The following is a 20,211-nucleotide window of genomic DNA, read 5'->3' on the forward strand; positions in this document are numbered from 1 at the left end:
CAGTATTATTAAAACGGCAATTCTTCCCAAAATGATCTATAGATTCAACACAATTTCTATCAAAATCTCAGGCTTTATAGCAGATATTAACAAACCAGTCTTAAAATTTATATGAAAAGGCTAAAGATCCAGAACAGCCAAAACATTTTAAAAAATAATTCTTGATTTCACTAGAATTACTAGAAATCTATAGTAATCAAGACAGTGTGGTACTGGTATAAAGAGAGACATGTACATCGCTGGAATACAAGAGTCCAAAAAGAAACACATTTTATGGTGAATTAATTTCAAAAAGGTGTCAAGAAAATTCAGTGGGAAAAGTTGCTGAGGCAATTGGATACCCACATGCAAAAAGATCAAGTTAGACTTTTTTTTTTTAATTTTTTTTTTTTAACGTTTATTTATTTTTGAGACAGAGAGAGACAGAGCATGAACGGGGGAGGGGCAGAGAGAGAGGCAGACACAGAATCGGAAGCAGGCTCCAGGCTCTGAGCCATCAGCCCAGAGCCCGACGCTGGGCTCGAACTCACGGACCGTGAGATTGTGACCTGAGCTGAAGTCGGATGCTTAACCGACTGAGCCACCCAGGCGCCCCTCAAGTAAGACTTTTAACCCACACCATACACAAAAGTACCTCAAAATGAATCACAGACCTGAATATAAGAGCTAAAACTATAAAACTTTTAGAAGAAAACACAGAGGAAAGTTGTTGTTGTTGTTTTTTTCTATTTGAGAGAGAGAGAAAAAAGCATGCAAGTGGGGCAAAGGAGCAGAGGGAAAGAGAACCTCAAGCAGGCTCCACACTCAGCGCAGAGCCCAATATGGGGTTTGATCCTATGACCCTGGGATCACGACCTGAGCCGAAATCAAGAGTTGTACATTCAACCAACTGAGCCATGTAGGTGCCCCCAGAAGAAAATCTTAATACCTTGAGTTAAGGAAAGATTTCTTTATATATGCCATCAAAAGCCTGACTCATAAAAATGTTTTTGATATAATGGCTTCATTAAAAAGTTTTGTGCTTCAAAAGTCACTAAAAAGAAAATATAAAGACGGGTGCCTGGGTGACTCAGCTGGTTAAGCGTCCGACTTTGGCTCAGGTCATGATCTCACAGTTCGTGGGTTCCAGCCCTGCATCAAGCTCTGTGATGACAGCTCAGAGCCTGGAGCCTGCTTCAACTTCTGTGTCTCCCTCTCTCTGCCTGTCCCCTGCTCATGTTGTCTCTGTGTCTCAAAAATAATAAATAAGCGTTAAGAAAAATAAATGAAATGGTTCAACATTTAAAAAAAAGAAAGAAAGAAAATAAAAAGACAAACCACGACTGCAAGAAAATATTTGTGAATCCTATATCTGATATTAGAACTCATATCCAGAACATATAAAGAACCCTTACAATTCAATAAGACTATAAGCAAACAAATTGTCAAAATATCAAAATAACTGAATAGGCATTTCACATAAAGATAGAGGAATCACTAATAAAAACATGAAAATATGCTCTACATAACCAGTCATTAGGAAAATGTAAATTAAATCCATGAAATATCATTTTACACCTAGTAGGATGGCAAAAAGAAAAAAACCAAAAATAAAAATACTGGAAAATATGGAGAGAAATTAGAATCATCATACATTAGTGATGAGAATGTAAAATGATGCAGCCACTCTGGCAAACAGCTGGCAATATCTTGATATGTTAAATGTCAATTTCCCATACAACCCAGCAATTACTCTCCTAAACACTTGCCCAAGATATGAAAACATATGTTCACATAAGAAACTGTATTCAAATGTTTATAGAAAGATTATTCATAATAGTCTGAAGTGAGAACTAATCCAATGCCCATAAATGATGAAGCGATAAACAAAATGTGGTTTTAGAATACTATTTAGCAATAAAAGGCAATGAAGTACTATACAGGTCACACTATGGGAAAACCTCGAAAACATTATTCTAAGTCTAGGAAGCCACACAGAAAAGCCCTCATATTGTATGAATCCATTTATAAGAAAGGACCTGAGGGACGTCTGACTGGCTAAGTCAGAGTGTACGACTCCTGATCTCAGGGTTGTGGGTTCAAGCCCCATGTTGGGTGTAGAGATTACTGGGGGAAAAAAAAAAAAATCTTTAAAAAAAAAAAAAAAAGGCAAAGCAAAGCAAAAAAAAACCTGAAAAGGCAAATCTACAGAGTTATAGAGTCCACTAAAAGGAGGTTGTCTAGGACTGGTGACAGAAACGGTGAATGACTGCAAATGAGCAGGCAATGGTGACAGAAATCTTTTTTGGATGACGTGAAAGGATCTAAAATTGGATTGTGGTGATGGCTATCCAACTCTGTATATTTACTAAAAATCATTGAAATGTACTCTTAAAACAGGTGAATTTTATGACAAGGTAGCTCTTTTTTGTTTAAGGTCAAGAAAAAATAAGTATAAGATTGTATTAGAGGAAGAAGAAAGTTAGTTTCCAACCTTTCCATTAAGAGTCCAGTCATCTGAAAATTCTCCCTCATATATAGTATCATCTTCGGAAAGTAAAACCCCATTTCCCTATGGGGAGAAACAAAACAAAAATCACAACAGATAAAATGCAAAGTAACTTAAGGAATACATGCAGCCATATCCCCCAAAGCCTTACATAATTTTAAAAGATAAGAAAAATAGTACTAAGAAGGTAGAACGTTAATAAAAATGATTTAAAAGGACATAGAATTTTTAAAAAGTCAATAGTAAGTATATGCAAAATATTTTACTCACCATCATTTTATTAAGGTGAAAGTTGCCTTCATAGTATAATCCAAACTGGGTAACTACCACACCATTCCCTTGACATACGTCATCTTGCCACATTCCCATATACTTTTCCCCCCTGTACAGAAATAGAAAAGAAATGAAAATGAAAAACTGATGGTAAGGATGAAATGGAAAAACAATTATAACATGGGATTGCTAGGAAAAAAAAAAAAAAATGAGGTTTATCATATAAAAACTCTCATTCTGAGGCACCTGGGTGGCTCAGTCAGTTGAACATCCGACTCTTGATTTCAGCTTAGGTCATGATCCTAAGGTCATGAAATCGAGCCCCATGTTGGGCTCCACGCTGAGCATGGAGCCTGCTTAAGATTTGTATTCATATTCTCATTCTCTCTCTCTCTCTCTCTCCCCCCCCTTTCCTCCCTCCCTTCCTCCCTCTCCCCATCCCTCTCCCCTGAGCAATCTCTCCCAAAAAAAAAAAAAAAGGAAGTCTCATTCTTCACATACTCAAACTCAGAGAAATCTTACTAATCTCCACTACAAAAGCAAAGTATAAACTGATTGTTAAATAATCATGGAGTTTAGTAATAACATCTAAATTTTAAAATCCCACATTATGAAAATGACACGAAGGGGGAAAAACGTATCTATTAAGTCCAAATGCAAATCAGACTAAATCAAATATGAAGGCAAAAGAACTACATTTATCCTCAAGGTTTAGTTAACTGAATTTAAGCTTGACTCCTAGGTTATTGGCATAACAAGTCCCTGACCTAACAGACCTAAGCAAAAAGATGTTTAGATACCATTCTGCGACCCAAAAAGGGAATTTCCACTCGTTTCCTTGACCTTTTACTCCTATTATGTCTGACTGTTTTAAAGGTTTTTCTTTTTATAACAGTCAAAAATTTGGTAACTTCTAAGACACTAAAAGCTTCGTATGTGCGGAGCTTTAAGGAAAATGGTACCAATGTTAATTTTGAATGATCTTGATCTTGTAAAGAAGTAATCTACTATTTGGTTCATAAGCAAATGGATAAAATAATGCCTGCCAACTGTGTCTTATTAAGAATTTCCTCAATACTGTCCAATTAAGATGCTCAGCCTTCATAAAAACATCGCTATTGGGGCCCATGAGTGGCTCAGTCAGTTAAGTGTCATGATCTCACTGTTCATCGAACTTATTGTCAGGCTCTGCTCTGACAGTAAGGAGCCTGTTTGGGATTCTCCCTCTCTCTCTCTGCTCCTCCCCAACTCATGCAAGCTCTCTCTCTAAAGAAATAAATAAACATTTAAAAACATCGCTGTTACTGGAGAAATACAGGAACCTTATCCTCTCATACTAAACTTTGAGATTAGAAGAATACTATACCTAGTGATATCATCAAAGACACCATATCCTGCTTTCTTATCCATTACCCATTGGCCAATGAACATACTGGGAGAAGAGGAAGTCAATTTTCCACTCCGTAGGAGACCATGACCATGACGCATGTTATCTTGAAAACAGCCTTCAAACACTTCACCAGAGGCATAACTGTGGTTACAAAAAAATGGATAAAGACCAAAAACACATTGAATTCTGAGGCTCATTTTTACAAAGTTCAGGAAATTTAAAAGTATACTCCTGTCCCACTGGTATCTCTATTTATTTATATGATGATTTTTCACCATTTTTTTTTCATGTTTGAATGACTAAGGCTAAGAAATTAAAAATATCCTGGATGGTATTCTGTGTTAACATGGGGAAAAATGTGTATTAATCTCTTATTAGAAAATGAAATAATGAGTAATCTCTGAAAGGATCATACATTTTATCCATATTAGAGTTATTTAATAAATATAAATTTATAGGAAAGACATCTAGGAGATCCTATGAGAAAGCTATGACTTCTAAGGTTTGTACTATTTTGTTGAAAATTAAGTAATAAATAACCTAATACTTTCACCTTGTGATAGACAAGAAGTTACCTTTATAAAAAGACTTTTGAGGCAGTTTCAGTCAAAAAAGAGTAAATAAAATTTACTCCTTGGAAATGTTGGCTACACATACATTTAAGTTTACATGATTCTTTGAAAAAGCAACACCAGTCTAACAACCTTTCCAATGTTATTACCTATAGACTCCTTGACCACACATTTTTCCTTCTTTCCAATGGCCCACATAATGGTCTTCTTTGTTCAGTACTTTGTTTGGGATTCTATATTCTCCATATCTGCCAAGGAGAATAAAAAACATCAGAAGATGCATTTAGGACACATTCACCTTTTCTAGGTATGCACTTGTAAACATTTTAACAAGGAGAACAGAAAAGGGAATTACCTGTGGGGGAAAGGGGTAAATGGGGTTTTGGTTTAAACTGTATTTATTATCTAAGCTATCTAGCAAGTCTTAGAGGAGTAGGGCATCAATCCCACTACACAGAGAGATCAAGTATTTTACCCCAACTCCAGTGAAAAACAGAAAACCTGTGTCCTAAGCCTCTGCCACTAATTAGCAACATCACCTTGGTTAAGTCCAGGTACCCAGCAACCTCACCTGTGTAAGCGGGGGGAGGGGTGGTAAATGAGTTATCTAAAGTCTCACATTCTAAAATTCCATTAAAAGGAAATTAAGACATCATAAAAATTTATATCATCATATACACAAAAATCATCTACCCAATTTATATAATAACCTTTTTTATATAGTAAAATAAATTACTTCTCTAACATGATACAAAATACTTCACTGCTGTAAGTTTATCATGCAATTATTTTTAGTGTTAGAAAACACAACAAGCTGATACAAAAATAATGTCATTTGAGTACCATTAGTATATCATCTAGAAGATTTCTCCTTTAGCACATCACAGAAATTAAAGATGATTTAAAACTACTGAAAGGAAAATTTTTCTATATCCTTTGTGTAAGGGGGGCACTATTATCTCAACAGTTCATCATCAATATTACCCCAGGTACTCAGTCTTCACCACTGGGAAATGGACAGAAAATAGTCCCATTTTAACATACAGAAAGAAAGGCTGTGTCACTTGAGGTCACAAGGCTATCAAGGTAAATGATTCACTCCAGGTAAACCAAGGCTGCATCCTAGATTCCCAGCCCTCTTCATGATCACACATCTGCATCATAAGCCCTAGCACACTGCATGCATTTCTAAAAAACAAAACAAAAATCTATTTGTTTTGAAAATAGTTCCCAATACGTAATGATGTCATCAGTGGATGAAACTGAATTTACTCTTATGTTTTACACCATCTTCTTACCCATCTTCCAAGCCATTCCTGAACATGCCAGAATACATCTTTCCATCTGGCCACTTCAAAACCCCTCTGAAATGCATAAGCAAAAAATAATACATATCAATTAATGTTTCAGATAACCAATACTTTTTCAATCTTGAATCAGACTATCATCTTCACCCCACTCATAAATCTTGAACATTTTCACCTGCCATGGGGCTTCCCTGAAAGCCAGCGTCCATCATAGGTTGCATCCTTTAGGCGAGGATCCTTATAGAAAGTATATTTGGCACTGCGTGAAATGGGTGGTTCCTGCCTCTGAATACTACTGCCACTTCCATAAGGTGGAAGGTCAGATGTCCCCCTCAAAGCCTGATCCACAGCTTGGCTTATAGCCCGTAGCCACTTAGTCTAGGAACAAAAAGTAAATGTGAATAACCTTAAAGCAACAACTCATCACGCACTGCCTTAAACCCTGAGAGCTTTCCTTGCTGTGTCCTAATGATAAATAACTTTTTGCTCCTAGTAATTCTTAGCTCCTAAATAATTTTTCTGTCTCCTAATGCTTTTCTTAATGAGTAATGCTGACTGGCTCTTGGAATTTACTGCTGTATGTTTAAAAGTAAGTCACATCAAAAAAAAAAAAATCTACAGTCCTGGTTTAATGAAGACTTACCAGACATAATTACGGATCATTAGCCAAGCAAGAACAATTTTTATCTTTTCTTTCCTAGCATAAGATACAGAAGTAGTCAGGCCAAAGATAAAAACAAAGTATCATAATGGACTAACCTTTTCCTGGGGTGTTGATGAAATGAGAGTGAACTGCTCCTCAGGTGTAGTTATCTTTAGGCCATTCCTAAAATGTTCACAAGGATAAACACCAGGAGGTATGACAACCTGTCATTATAATATCACTCCTCAAATATGAAAAGCAACTTGTTTATTTTGAGAGGAGAGTCAATTAAATGTAAATGCAGTCATGCCCTAGGTTTGGTTCTTACAGGACACAGAGTTACTTTGCTCCAGGTGTTATCATGATCAGCCATGATCTTCACAGGCCATTTAACTATCTACATGCTGGGAAGGTGAGCCTCATTTCACAGAATGGGGAGGCCTCCTGAGCTTTTTATCATGTCTAAGGAAATAACCTTGACAGCAAAGGGAGAGAATTAGGGTGAGGGTCGGGGAAGGGGGACACACTTACACACCACCAGCTTCTTCAGAAAGTGGCTCTGCCCATAATGTGGCCAAAGGGAAAACATGATGTGTGGAGAACTGAAAGAAACAACATGGAGTCACAGCTGAGAAAACCCATATAGGCCCTGGGTGGGGGGTGGGGGGGGGGAGGGGGGAGGTGTCTCTGCTACATAACCCTTTTCAAATGGTTAAGTCCACATGGGTGCACCATCTCAGCCACATGATCCCCATAACATAGCTAATGCCAGTGGGTCCTGCCATCTCTGCCACAGGACTCCACTTGGTTGATACTCATTTTCAAGCTGGAAAACTAAAAGAGCTCTCTGAAATTTGGTCCATACCACAAATGCAAGCTAAACATTCTCTTTTATTCAATAATTTCAGCAAAATCACAGTACTTTTAACAGAAACTGATGGTATAATTAATTAATGTAACAGTTAGGAACCCAGCATACCTGAGCATGGACTAGGGCATCATTAAAGAGAATGAACCAATTCACAGAAAACCTCCCAGCATGCTGCAGAGATAGGGCTCGGTTACTGCTCTCACACAGCAGTCGACGCTCTGGCTTCCTCAAGGAATCCTGGAATTGAAGACAAATATATAAATGATCTTCAGAATTATTTTAAAATGCAAGGAAAAAATGAAAAAGACACTAATCACATTTAGGAGAATCTGTTGCTCATAGCTTAGGTTGGTGTTGGACCTGAAGTTAGATAGGATCTGAACACTTAATAAAAGCGCTCAAAGAAGATTAAGAAAAAAACAGGAACAAACAAAAGGTGAGTGTTCAGAGAGGATTCTTAGAAATGAGGGTAGATGATTACAGCATCTATTGCTGTGGCCCTTAGACCACCCTTAGAAAAAGGCTCATTAAAGCATTATTACCATAAACAAACAAATGAGGAATGGAGAAAATTATGACAGTTGTTATGGATATGCCTGCTGTTTGCTGGGGTAATGCCAATTGGCATGGTTTACCGTCATTTTTCCAGGAAAGGTCTTCCAGAAGCCCAGTGTGTATTCAGCTTCCTTCCTTTTCCTGCCGAGGTGGAGAGCAAGAGACTCATAACAAGAACTGGAATCCTGCAGTTTCTGGTATTCTGGAGATGTCTGAAAGCCAATAATTAAGGGAAGGGAAAAAAATATATAAAACAAATGTCCACAATCTGTAGCCTTGGTGTGGTTTTAGATATGTAATATTAAATTTATGGCGGAAATCCAAATCAAGAACAGAAATGGTATACTAAAAGGAACTGAGCAGAAAGAAAATTGGTTCCAGAAAATTCTACTACACAGAGATACATATGAAACATTGGAATAACTCAAGGGGAAAGAAACAAACACTGGCAATTATCAGTGAGGAGAGCAGCAGAGTACTCATGATAGGGCAGGAATTCTCAAATGTTTTCGCCTCAGGATCTCTCTATTTTGCTTATGTGGGTTTATCTATTGATATTTACCATTATTAGAAAATAAAGTCGAGAAATAAAAATAACCTTTATTAACTCACTTCAAGTACAGTAACAGTTTAAGTGAAAAAGAACTATATTTTCCAAAACAAGAACAAAATGCTTCGTGAGAAAAGTAGCAATTGTTTTACATTTTTTCGAATCTCTTTATTATCTGGCTTAAAAGAGGAGAGCTGGATTTTCATTTCTACTACTAAATTTAATCTGTTGGCTGAAATATATGAAGAAAATCTTCCTTTATAAGGATATGTAACTGGAAAGGGAGGATTATTTTAATAGCCATTTCAATTAATAGTGGATATTCTCCTTTGAAACTAAACCAAAATTTGTTAACTTAAGTGGTTCTTAAAGAGTAGCTGCAATGTGGAACCTGAAACTACATTAATCAAACTTTCTGTACTCTATTCTCTACATAATCAAACTTCCTCTACTCTATTAAATCCACTGATCTGTGTTACACTTTGAATAGACCTTTTACCTATGCATGGTGTTTTAACATGTGGATTAGACTTCTGGAAAATAGTGTTTCACTGAGTTATGCAGACCTTCCCAATGTTGATACGTTTTATTATACAACATCAAAAGTTCCATGTTAATATTATCACCAATCTCATCAGAAAAAGTCTTTAAGTACTGGGAAACTGCCAAACTCAGTGACCCATACATGTTTCCCACATTGTACTTTTTGCTTCACAGTTCAGATTTTATCACTGGCAACAAATACTGTCTGTTGTTCTCCTTGAAGGAACAGGTTCATTTACTCATTTTTGAGAAAATATCTACTGAATACCCAGATCTGAATTAACACAGTTATCCATCAATTGTCTTTTCAAGTTTAAAAAAAAAAAAAAAAAAAGTAGCTCTCAACTCAAACAACAGTAATCTTGTGTTTTTTCTGGAAAACCTCCAAACTTCAGTACCCAGAAGAGCCGCTTCATGTACTTCCATCTCATCATACAGAATATTAAAAAGATATATACTTCTACATGTGGCAATGATGTTAATTAGACTTCTTGTGGGTGATCACTTCACAGTATGTACATCTATCCAATCATTATGTTGGGACACCTGAACATAACACAATGTATGTCAGTTATATCTAGCTTGACCAAGTCCCAGCTATGCCTCAATTCTCTCATCTGTAAAAAGGGGATAATGATATCTATTTCACAGGGTTGATATGGGTATAAAATGAATACATGTAACATGCTTAGTACCTGGCACATGGAATGCATTTAATAAACATTAGGTATTATTATTTTTATCTAGAAAAGTGTACATGTATATACGATGTCTAAGGTGTACCTGAGACTTACTAAATAACAATTTGCAGTGTTCAAACGTGGCCATGTGTTTTGAAAAAATTTCCACAGATGATTTTGATTCCCAGTCCTGGTTAAGGATCACTGATATAACACGGTAAGAGGATAACGGAGAAAGATAGCACCAGTATTAGCAAAGCACAGAGGAGGGATTAACTAAATCTTTTTTTTTTTTTAATTTTTTTTTTAATGTTTATTTTTTTGAGAGAGAGACAGAGACAGAGCATGAGCAGGGGAAGGGCAGAGAGAGAGGGAGACACAGAATCTGAAACAGGCTCCAGACTCTGAACTGTCAGCACAGAGCCTGATGTAAGGCTCAAACTTACGAACTGTGAGATCATGACCTGAGCTGAAGTCAGATGCCCAACCAACTGAGCCACCCAGGCGCCCCGGGATTAACTAATTCTTAAAAGATGGGAAGAGAAGGGAATGTGGTATAGTCAGAGAGGGCTTCATTTTTATGATAAAATGACTTTGGACCCAGGCCCTGAAAATTTCCTGTAATGAGAATGGTGGTAGTGTGTCTCGGGAAGGAAATACAAAACATGTAGGTCCATGGAGCTGAACTAACATGTAGGACACAGGGGTAGTAGATAAGGCTAGAAACAAAAGAGGATATCAGATTGTTAAGGGCCTTAAATGCCAAACTGAAGATTCTGGTTTGCTTTCAAATTTTGAAAGCCCACATTAGTTCCTGGGTCACTCTAAAGACTGAAATCTGTCCAAATAAGGAGACAGTTCCCATGATTTAAAAGATTCTAAAGTAGGGGCACCTGGATGGCTCAGTTGGTTAAGTCTCAGACTCTTGATTTTGGCTCAGGTCATAATTACATGGTTTGTGACATCAAGCCCAGCATCAGCTAACAGCACAGAGCCTGCTTGGGATTCTCTCTCCCTCTCTCTCTGCCCATACCCTGTTTGTGTTCTCTCTCTCTCTCTCTCTCTCTCTCTCTCTCTCAAAATAAATAAACTTAAAAACAAAAGATTCTAAAGTAGAAGAGATCCTAGAATCATTATGGCTTCTTGGAGTCCTTCAGAGAGGGAACAAAATGAAATTACACATTTTAGTACAATTTCAAAGGTGAATGTCTCAGGACCAGCTTTAACATACATCCATAACCTACAGTGGTACTAATTTCCTAGAACTCCACCCAACTAATTTTATACAGAAAGTAGACCATTTGAGAAAATCCTGTAACACTGTGATTTCTCATAGCATATGCTAAGGTAACTCAAATACCTAGCATGGAACTATCTTGAGTCCTGGCCAGGTGGTAACTCGGCTGCCTTAAAGGTATGTCATTATACAGAAGGCCTTTTAAAGAGCTCTGTGTAACTCATACTTAGTATACACTCTGACAACTATTGGGTGAGTAGCATAATTGGGTCTCAACTTTAGACACAGTTTCACAAAATGAATACAATTAATCTTGATAAGGTCCTGAGAAGAAAGTAAATCCACAGCAAAGAGAGCTAGATTTACCTATAGTCTAACTTTCTTCTTTCATTTTCTTAAAGAAAAATAAATTTAATTAGACACATATAAATATTAAGTTACTGGAGTTGGAGATGCTAGGGTAGCATAAACCAAACAAGCAACTCTGATCCTTGCCTCCCCAAGTATTCAAATCGGGTATTTATGGGATCTTACCACTTCAAAACAAGTAGCAAGCTTTAGCAAAACTTTTGCATAATTATGAAGTCGTCTGATTGGCAGGAAAAACAGAGAATTCAGTATTTCCATCAATTGAGTGTTTTCATCATTTACTTCTGATAAATCTTGTAACAGCTCCTGGTTTTTATTTAGGAAATCACTGGAGGTAGAGAAAAAAAAAAAAGATTTAATTAATCTTTTGGTTTGACAAATGCATGATATTGAATAGATATTTTTCACTAGATGACTACTTTTTTCAGAATGCACATTTTTAGGTGCTATGAAAGCAGAATATAAATACAATGAAATAAGACAGATATAATTAAAAGAATTTTCCTGCCTATAAAATAGAGGATTTTTGCATATAAAAAGTAGCATATGGTAGCAATAGTAACTCTATAATAGAGATGCTTAATCCCAAACTGTGACTAAGTTCTAGGAAATGAATCATGCATCCCACAGCTTCAGGGAATAATTGGAGACCAGCTGACACCATTCATTACCTGTTAATTTCCAAGCCAAAAGTCACAGCAATAAATGGCAATACTAACTGCTCTAATCAGTTGTATTAAACAGAAATCTGGAGGAAAAATAAAGCTCTTCGCTCTAACACAGCTGGCATGTAATATTAAAATACTTCTAATTTCTTCTTTTCTTTTCCTTCACCTAATAAGAGTTTATTACAAAAGAGTAATAAAAAGCTATAAGTACCAGTACTACAATTAACAGGAAGTAGTAAAGCATATTCTGTGTGAAGATTTCAATGCTGAGATCTTCGAAAGGATTTCAAACTGAAGCCAACATTTATTTTGTTTTTACATTGTTTTACATAAGTTCATTATTAAAATTTTATTGCAAATTTTAATGGTGATCAGTAACCCACTGAGACTATGTTCATCAGACCAAAATACTTAAAAAGATGTGAAAGAAGAAAAAAAGATCTGAAAGAAGAGTTGGTGGGACAGAATAATAATTATTATCTGCCCCTTAGTAGGCAATAATTATGTGCCAGGTACTACCCTTGAGTGCTTTACAAGCATTATACTACAAAATTCTTACCTATAAGGCTTCAAACAAGACAATGCCACAAAAGACTATGAGGCAAAAATGAAACATTTTATAATCCCTTAGAGAACTATAGAAAAAAGAAATGTTTAACTCAGAAATTATGAAATATTATCTTTGAAGGGAAAATATGCAATAATTTCCAGGTACTCAAAAGTTCAATAGCACAAATTGGATCGTTTTATAGTGCAGTTAAGAGATCTGAGAGAGAGTGCCCTGGGGAACATGACCCAGATTTTTATTTACATTTGGCTTGTGTGGATGTTCCTACTTCCTCCTCCATGTTCTGCTGCTGAGATCAGCTGAGGACACTCATTTAACCCCACAGAAGTGTTCTGCTTTAACGTGCTCCTGAGAGATGGAAGCAGTACATGTTGAACACATACTCACTATGACCACATTTCTTCTGGATGCACAGTACTAGACCAGAAATGTTCCAACTCTTTTAAGTCCTATTACTTGTCAGCACTCACTCATGTACTCTTCATCACTCACTCATGCACTTGCCTATAGACCTTCCCCAAAAGAGCCTAGGTATGCTCTCAGGAAACCAGAGACTGTTTAGCTTATCCTCTCTTGGGAGTTTTAATCTAATAATGGCAATACTGCTTTTCCTTTACAAGGCTAGGTTTGTAACTGTTACTCAAAAAATAAATTACTATATTTACAGTGTTTTTGCTGGGGTGGTTTTTAAAAGTTTTGTGTATAGTGTGGTAATTGTTTATACAACAGGAATGTTCTTGGTGCCACAGAACCATACACTTAGGAATGTTTAAAATGATAATTTTTTTTAAACCTACACGATGATCAAACCATCAGACTAGCATGAATTAAGTAGCTAGATGATAAACCAGCTTAATGATGGGAGTCTGAGTATCAATATACAAGACCCACTAACTGCCATGTAGGCTCACCAGCTATGCTCTAGAAGTTTTTTTTTTTAAAGAAATACTTTAAAATAATTTAAAATACTGACTTTGTAAGTAGAAGTTGTAAAAAGATGTTATTACTGCCTTTAAATACGTAAAACCCTGGGGTTCATGAACCACAGTTTGGGAAATGCTGCCCAAATTCAGACTTCATATTTGCTTCCACAGCTTAAAGTCACCCATTGTTCATCAATTGCTTTCCACCTGTCTAGGCTCTGGCAAGAGGCTTTCATTTACATCATCTGCTTTAGCTGCTCTGACAATGAGTCAGGTCAACTCCTGAGTACTGTGAACTCAATTCTGAAATGGTAGAGGAAGGTTAATAAATAAAATAAGGCAAAATAAGGCACCAGGGTCAGTAACTACCAGAGTCCCTCAAGTAGGCAAGAAAACCCCATTTTTAAACCACCACAAGTCACCTATTTTTGCATTAACTAAAATCGCTTTTCCTCAAGCATTACTATTTGCAAAAATAACCATTCCTTTTTTTTTCTTCATTTAATTATTGGTTTGACTGCAGTCATTTTCCCCTACGTTTTTGGCCAAGATTCACCATTTCACCAACACTAAAGGTTAAAAAAGCTTTTTTTTAGTCATTATAATGTACAGATTATAAATGTAAAGTTGGAAATTGTAACAAATGTAAACTTGTCAGTTAAAAGCCAGAAGCTCTCAGATTAAAAAAAAACAACAAAGCAGTAAGTCCATCAATTTACTATTTATAAGAAACACACACAAAAAAACTACAATACAATATAGGCAGGTTAAAATAGAATAGAAATTGGTGTCATTATATTAATATAAAACAAAATAGCAAGATCACAGATTTAAAAGTTACTACATAAGGTTAAAATATGACACTCTCTAACTTGTCATTAAAAAAATGAAGGCCAAATCCTTATTTTGGAAATGAATGAGCACATGACAGAAGTCAAAGAAATCAATGAGCACATGACATAAATCAAAGAAAAAATCACGACAGAAATTAGAAATACATTTATAATTTAATGACTATAAAAACAAAACTTTAAGATACAGCCAAAGCAACACTTGGAGGGAAATTTATGGCCTTGGATGAGTACATCAGAAAAATTAAAGGATTGGAAAATTAATGAACTAAATGCTAAACTCAAAGTTGGGAGATATTAACAGGAGAACACAAAGAAAGAAGAAGGAAATAAGAGGCAAAAATTAATGAAAAAGAATGGAAAAACTAAAGCTTAATCTTTGGAAAGAAGATTAAAAAAAGGTAAACTACTGACAAAATCAACTAAGATAAAAAGATAAAAGGCTCAAATAAGAGGAATGAAAAACAACTACATTTATTATGGAGGTGAAAATAATCTTAAGAAATATTACGCCAATAAATTTGAAAACTTGGATGCAATAAACAATTTTCCAGAAAAGTACAAATAATTAAAGCCACAAGAAGAAATAAACACCTGAACAGATCTAATCATGAAAGAAATTAAACTGGTAGTTTAAAAATCCCCTACAGAAATGCCCCCAAAGGGGCGCCTGGGTGGCTCAGTTGGTTAAGCATCCGACTTCGGCTCTGGTCATGATCTCAGGGTTCGTGTGTTCAAGCCCCGCATCAGGCTCTGTGCTGACAGCTCAGAGCCTGGAGCCTGCTTCGGAGTCTATGTCTCCCTCTTTCTCTCTCTCAAAAATAAATAAACATCAAAAAAAAAAAAAAAAATGCCCCCATGAAAGCCCTATCTTTTCATAGATGAATTCCACAAAATCTGAAAGTACAGATATTCCCTATCTCATGCAAACTATTCCAGAAAATAAAGTTCCCACACTCATTTTGTAATTGCTAGTGCAACCTTCTTACCCAAACTGAGCAAGTTCAGAAGAGAAGAAAAACCTCACATTCACATAGTTGCAAAAATTTTAAATATTAGCAAATGTCAGTAACGTACTGAAAAACTAATACAAACAGGCCACTGAATTTATCTTGAGAACTCAAGGAAATTTACCGTTAAAAAAATCAATTGCTCTTCAACTTTCAGGAATAGAGGGAGCCATTTTTTTTTCTTAAAGAAGGGAATCTTTTAACCCTATAAATGATATTTACCAAAAACCTAAGGCAATCATCTTTAATGAAGAAATGCTAAAACTATCCTCTTTAAGATCAGAAATGATCGTAGGATGTTATTACTCTATTAGGATATAAAATCAAAAGCAAACATGGCAAAACATTAACGTCTATGAAATCTAGGTTGTGAGTACATATTTGATATGTTTATTATTAAAATACATGTGAATTTTTTAAACTTGCTTTTGTCTATAGGTCAACACTTGTTGAGAATCTACATAGTTCAGAATGATTAGATTCATGTAAGGTGCTTTTATATTTATTATCCAGAAACTAAACGCAGAATCTTTCTATCTGTGCAACACTTTGCGTTTTTCTCTACACCATCACATACGTTATTTGTTCCTTACCAGGGCAAAAACATTCCCTTCTTTCAGATGAAAAAAATTATGCTCAATTTGGTGAAGAGAGTTGTCTAACATCTCAGGGATAATAAGTGGTAGCACTAAAGAAGGACCCAGACCATGTAGTTTTTTCAGTACTACACTACTTCCAATGATAATCAGGAGCTATCCTTTTAAGAGTCAGTGAAAGTCTACATTTTGATTCATTTGGTAAAATGACGAAGTCAAAGCTTTTCCCAGGCACTCAAAAACACAGAACACAATAAAATATGATCTTTGGTTGTTAGAATAATAATGGGAAGGTAAGTGTTTGCTTACATGGCAGGCTTAGCAAGAAGCTGGAATCCTCCCATAACCAGGAAATTTGTAATAGATGTGCAATACCTTGAGCAAAAGAGAAAACACACATATGTTAGCATTAAAATATAAATTTGTTCTTCAGAATTTTCAAACAAGCAACTGGAGCAGATACTTTTTGGTATCTCACCAATAAGTTTCAGTACTTTTGTGATGTCAACATTCATGAACTGTAAAGGACTGAAAAGAAGGGCAGGTTATGTGATAATCACAATACTCAGGCAGAGGGAAAAGCCATTTTAGTAAAGATATTACTATAAATTATAAATTTAAAATACACCTAAATTATGCAGAAGATCCTAGAATTTGTTTGGTAGATTTTACTTTGGTAACTTAACAAACTTGAGAAAATATGATTTAAACTGTTGGATTTTAGTGAAAATTAAGTCTTCAGAAATAATAGAGAAGAAAAAAATATGTTAAAAAAGCTCGAGTGAAACTTAGAAAATGTTGGTTAAGTTTTGATCAATTGCTAGAGAATGTCTTGATATATTGTTTTGAGTTGTGTATACTTCTACCATACTCCCAGGATGGCAAAATGGAATCAACTGACTTTCAGAAAGAGGGTAAATTCCTATTAAAAACAGCCCAAAGTGGGTGCCTGCGTGGCTCAGTTGGTGGAGCATCCAACCCTTGATCTCAGGTCTTGATCTCAGGGTTGTGAGCTCAAGTCCCACATTGGGCATGGAGCCTACTGGAAAAAAAAAAAGCCCATGGTACTGTACACTTAAAAATGGTACTACTAGGGCACCTGGGTGGCTCAGTTGGTTAAGCATCTTACTTCAGCGCAGGTTTGTGAGTTCAAACTCCACATCGGGCTCTCTGCTCTGAGCACAGAGCCTGCTTCCGATCCTCTGTCTCCCTCTCTCTCTGCCCCTTTCCCGCACTCACTCTCTCTCGCTCTCAAAAATAAACATTAAAAATAAATAAAACAAAAATAAATAAAATGGTCCTGATGGTAAATTTGATGTTACATGTATTTGACCACAATTAAAAATTATTTTCAAAATTCATAAACAAATCGGGATTTTTTTACTTGTCCCATCAATATGAATAAATTGTGTTAAAAAAAAATAGTCCAAGGTATAAAAAAAAAAGCATTTCTAATTATAGGTCCTGAAGTATCAGAGAACAAAAGAAGTAAAAAAGATTATGAGATAAATAAGATAAAAAAGAACTATACTAGTAAAAGCTGAAAGCTTCACACAAACAAAATCTTGTTTAAAAAAGTAAATTGGTATCAAATTATGTATTTTTCATGTCTGATAGACAATGAGTTAAAAGGCTTCAACTTGGGTATTTCCTCTCAGACAATAGCTTCAAATACATTCAATTTCGTTTAGAATTAAAATCACATGCATCTAATCTATCTGTATATACATGCATAAATGCGAAAGGAAATATACTAAGATTATTAATAATGGCTATTTCTGGTGATCAGATTACGGGCAACTTTAAACATCTTTTTGACTATCTTTATTTATACAGTTTTCAATAATAAACAAACTTTACTTATATTAAAAATAACTTCAACAAAACACCAATAGAACATTAACTCCTTTTCACTGGCTCTGCACTGTGGCTGCATGATCTCAGAGCTCTACACAGCGCCTGGTACTTAGTGGGTACTCAGTCGATATTTGCTAGATGGATGAAGTATTAATAAAGAATAAAATTTTCACTTCAGATCAAAGCATTAATGTTATTTTAATGCACATTAAAATAACAAATTATGCCTCACGTCATAATGTCAATATACAAATTAAGAAAAAGTGAGAAATATTTAAATTTTCAAACACATTTGGTATATTTTACTTGAAAAACATGAAAAGAACTTTGGATAAATATCCTAGATTTTATTAAGGAAATATCTTTATTTTGAAGATAGTATGGTCTTTAAATCCTCCATTTACACAACAATAAAAAACAGACATTGGAACAAGTCGATATTTACCATTAGCAGTTGTTCTTAAAATAATTGTTCAGTTACTTATTTCCTCTAATTTTAGCATAATTTACTTAAGTAAGCAACACTGTTCTCTAAAGAACCATATTTATTATAGTATATTTTATGTAAATTAAGTAGACTATCAATCATTTTGCTAAACTATAGAAGGAAATATAATTATTTTTAAGACTCTTTCCTCTTAAAGAAAACTAAAATTTTAGCAATGCAGAACTATAGTTGGCTTAAGATTAAAATACTGCTTTGCAATTTCTATTACCTTATATCACTGTCCCTAATCTAGTCTCTTCTGATTAAGGAGCTGTTCTCCTTGGCAGAATAACCCTGCAGAGATTGAACATGACACGGGACTGGATACTTGCTCTGTATAACTATCCAAGAAGAGACTTGCATGCTTCAGAATGACCAAACTCCTGGCTTCCTTTATCCCATGAAGGAAGCTGCTCAGTGAGGCTCCATGCTGACCAATGAGGTAACACAGCTTGCTGAACCGGCTCGCCACCTCCTGCAACAGCTGGACTGTACTTGCAGTGCCCAAATTGTCTGTAACAATATGATGATGATGACATAACCTGAAGACTCATTACCTGAATACTTTCTTATGATCAAGATTATGAATCCTCCTTTTCTAAAAATACTTAACATGTTGAGACGTACTCTCAACTGTGGAACTCAAATAATCAGTGGTAAAGAAAGCAACTTCAGAGATCATAGAATCCAGTCATTTGAAAAACTTGTTAAAAATATATTCACAGGGATTCTATAGATTCTGACTCAGTAGGCCAAGGTTAAGATCCCAGGATGGATATATTCAGAAGAAAAGCTGTCCAGGGTATTTTGAAGACCGGCCAAATTTGAGAACCACTGAGCAAATCCAACTCTCCTCTCATTCTGAAGAGAAGTAATCTGAAGCCAAGAAAGGGGAAGTGAATTATCCAATTTCACACAACTGGAAAGTAACAGCTAGGAATCAAACTCACTTTTGTAGTTATATCTTGGTTCATATTTTCAACTTTTTGTACTGACTTCTGCTCTATTGCTCCTGGGACAAGCCCAACACTTCAGTGCAGATAGGTCAATCCCCCAATCAGACTGACCAGATTGCTCTGAACTTTATACAGGGCACCAGGAGATTATTTGCTTTTTCCCAGTCCAAAGTTCCTAGTTTCCAGGACATCTCTCTAAGCACTGAGGCTGATGAGTAGACAAGGGAAAAACAATAAAGAAATCAGGAATCAGGACAAGGACAAGGATGATTTCACTTTTCTTTTAGAGCAATCCAGGAAGCTTCCAGCTTAGATTGCTGTTTTTTCCCCTGCCAAATTCCTGGGATATTAGGCCCACCCACTGGAGAAGAATTTATAGAACAAGCACTCTACAACACTTAAAAAGGAAAAACATATCAAAAACTAAAATAAACAAACTGGGGCGCCTGGCTGGCTCAGTTGGAAGAGCATGTGACTCTATGTGAGTCGTGAGTTTGAGCCCCACACTGGGTATAGAGATTACTAAAAAATTAATAAACTCAAAAAAATAATAAAATAAAATAAACCAAAACCAAAATAAAACAAAATAAATGCAGACAGTCCCTAACTTACAAAAGGGGGCATTCTGAAAGACCATAAATTAGTTATTTGAAAAAATAGTGGTTTTCCCATTATAAAATGGGCTGACCCACACAAACCAATGTCAACCTAATGTGGAAAATCTGATGTGCTAATAAGGCAGAATTTAAGTATCACAGTTTTGACCTGAATTCTAGGTCCTCAGAGAGGGTCAAGGATTGCAGGAAAGAAAAAGAAA

General features: G+C 35.6%; 1 protein-coding gene across 5 annotated transcripts in view; it reads right to left on the bottom strand.

The window, feature by feature from the left end:
- The window catches only part of ALS2 (alsin Rho guanine nucleotide exchange factor ALS2), a 71,608-nt gene that overhangs the window by 16,570 nt on the left and 34,827 nt on the right, over window positions 1-20,211 (bottom strand). For 3 of the 5 annotated variants that reach the window (XM_027053312.2, XM_027053321.2, XM_027053302.2), the window contains exons 11-24: window positions 18,771-18,951; window positions 16,404-16,469; window positions 12,958-13,062; window positions 11,644-11,806; window positions 8,180-8,311; window positions 7,653-7,781; window positions 7,205-7,275; window positions 6,790-6,856; window positions 6,206-6,408; window positions 6,022-6,087; window positions 4,873-4,971; window positions 4,128-4,292; window positions 2,759-2,870; window positions 2,474-2,551 (exon numbers count right to left, since the gene is read on the bottom strand). In XM_027053312.2, coding sequence (XP_026909113.1) covers window positions 2,474-2,551; window positions 2,759-2,870; window positions 4,128-4,292; window positions 4,873-4,971; window positions 6,022-6,087; window positions 6,206-6,408; window positions 6,790-6,856; window positions 7,205-7,275; window positions 7,653-7,781; window positions 8,180-8,311; window positions 11,644-11,806; window positions 12,958-13,062; window positions 16,404-16,469; window positions 18,771-18,951 — 1,637 coding nt within the window. The remainder of the gene's footprint in view (window positions 1-2,473; window positions 2,552-2,758; window positions 2,871-4,127; window positions 4,293-4,872; window positions 4,972-6,021; window positions 6,088-6,205; window positions 6,409-6,789; window positions 6,857-7,204; window positions 7,276-7,652; window positions 7,782-8,179; window positions 8,312-11,643; window positions 11,807-12,957; window positions 13,063-16,403; window positions 16,470-18,770; window positions 18,952-20,211) is intronic. The other 2 variants (XM_053215567.1, XM_027053331.2) reach the window with 1 other exon arrangement.

Source organism: Acinonyx jubatus, chromosome C1, assembly GCF_027475565.1.
Source record: "Acinonyx jubatus isolate Ajub_Pintada_27869175 chromosome C1, VMU_Ajub_asm_v1.0, whole genome shotgun sequence".
NCBI lineage: Eukaryota > Metazoa > Chordata > Mammalia > Carnivora > Felidae > Acinonyx > Acinonyx jubatus.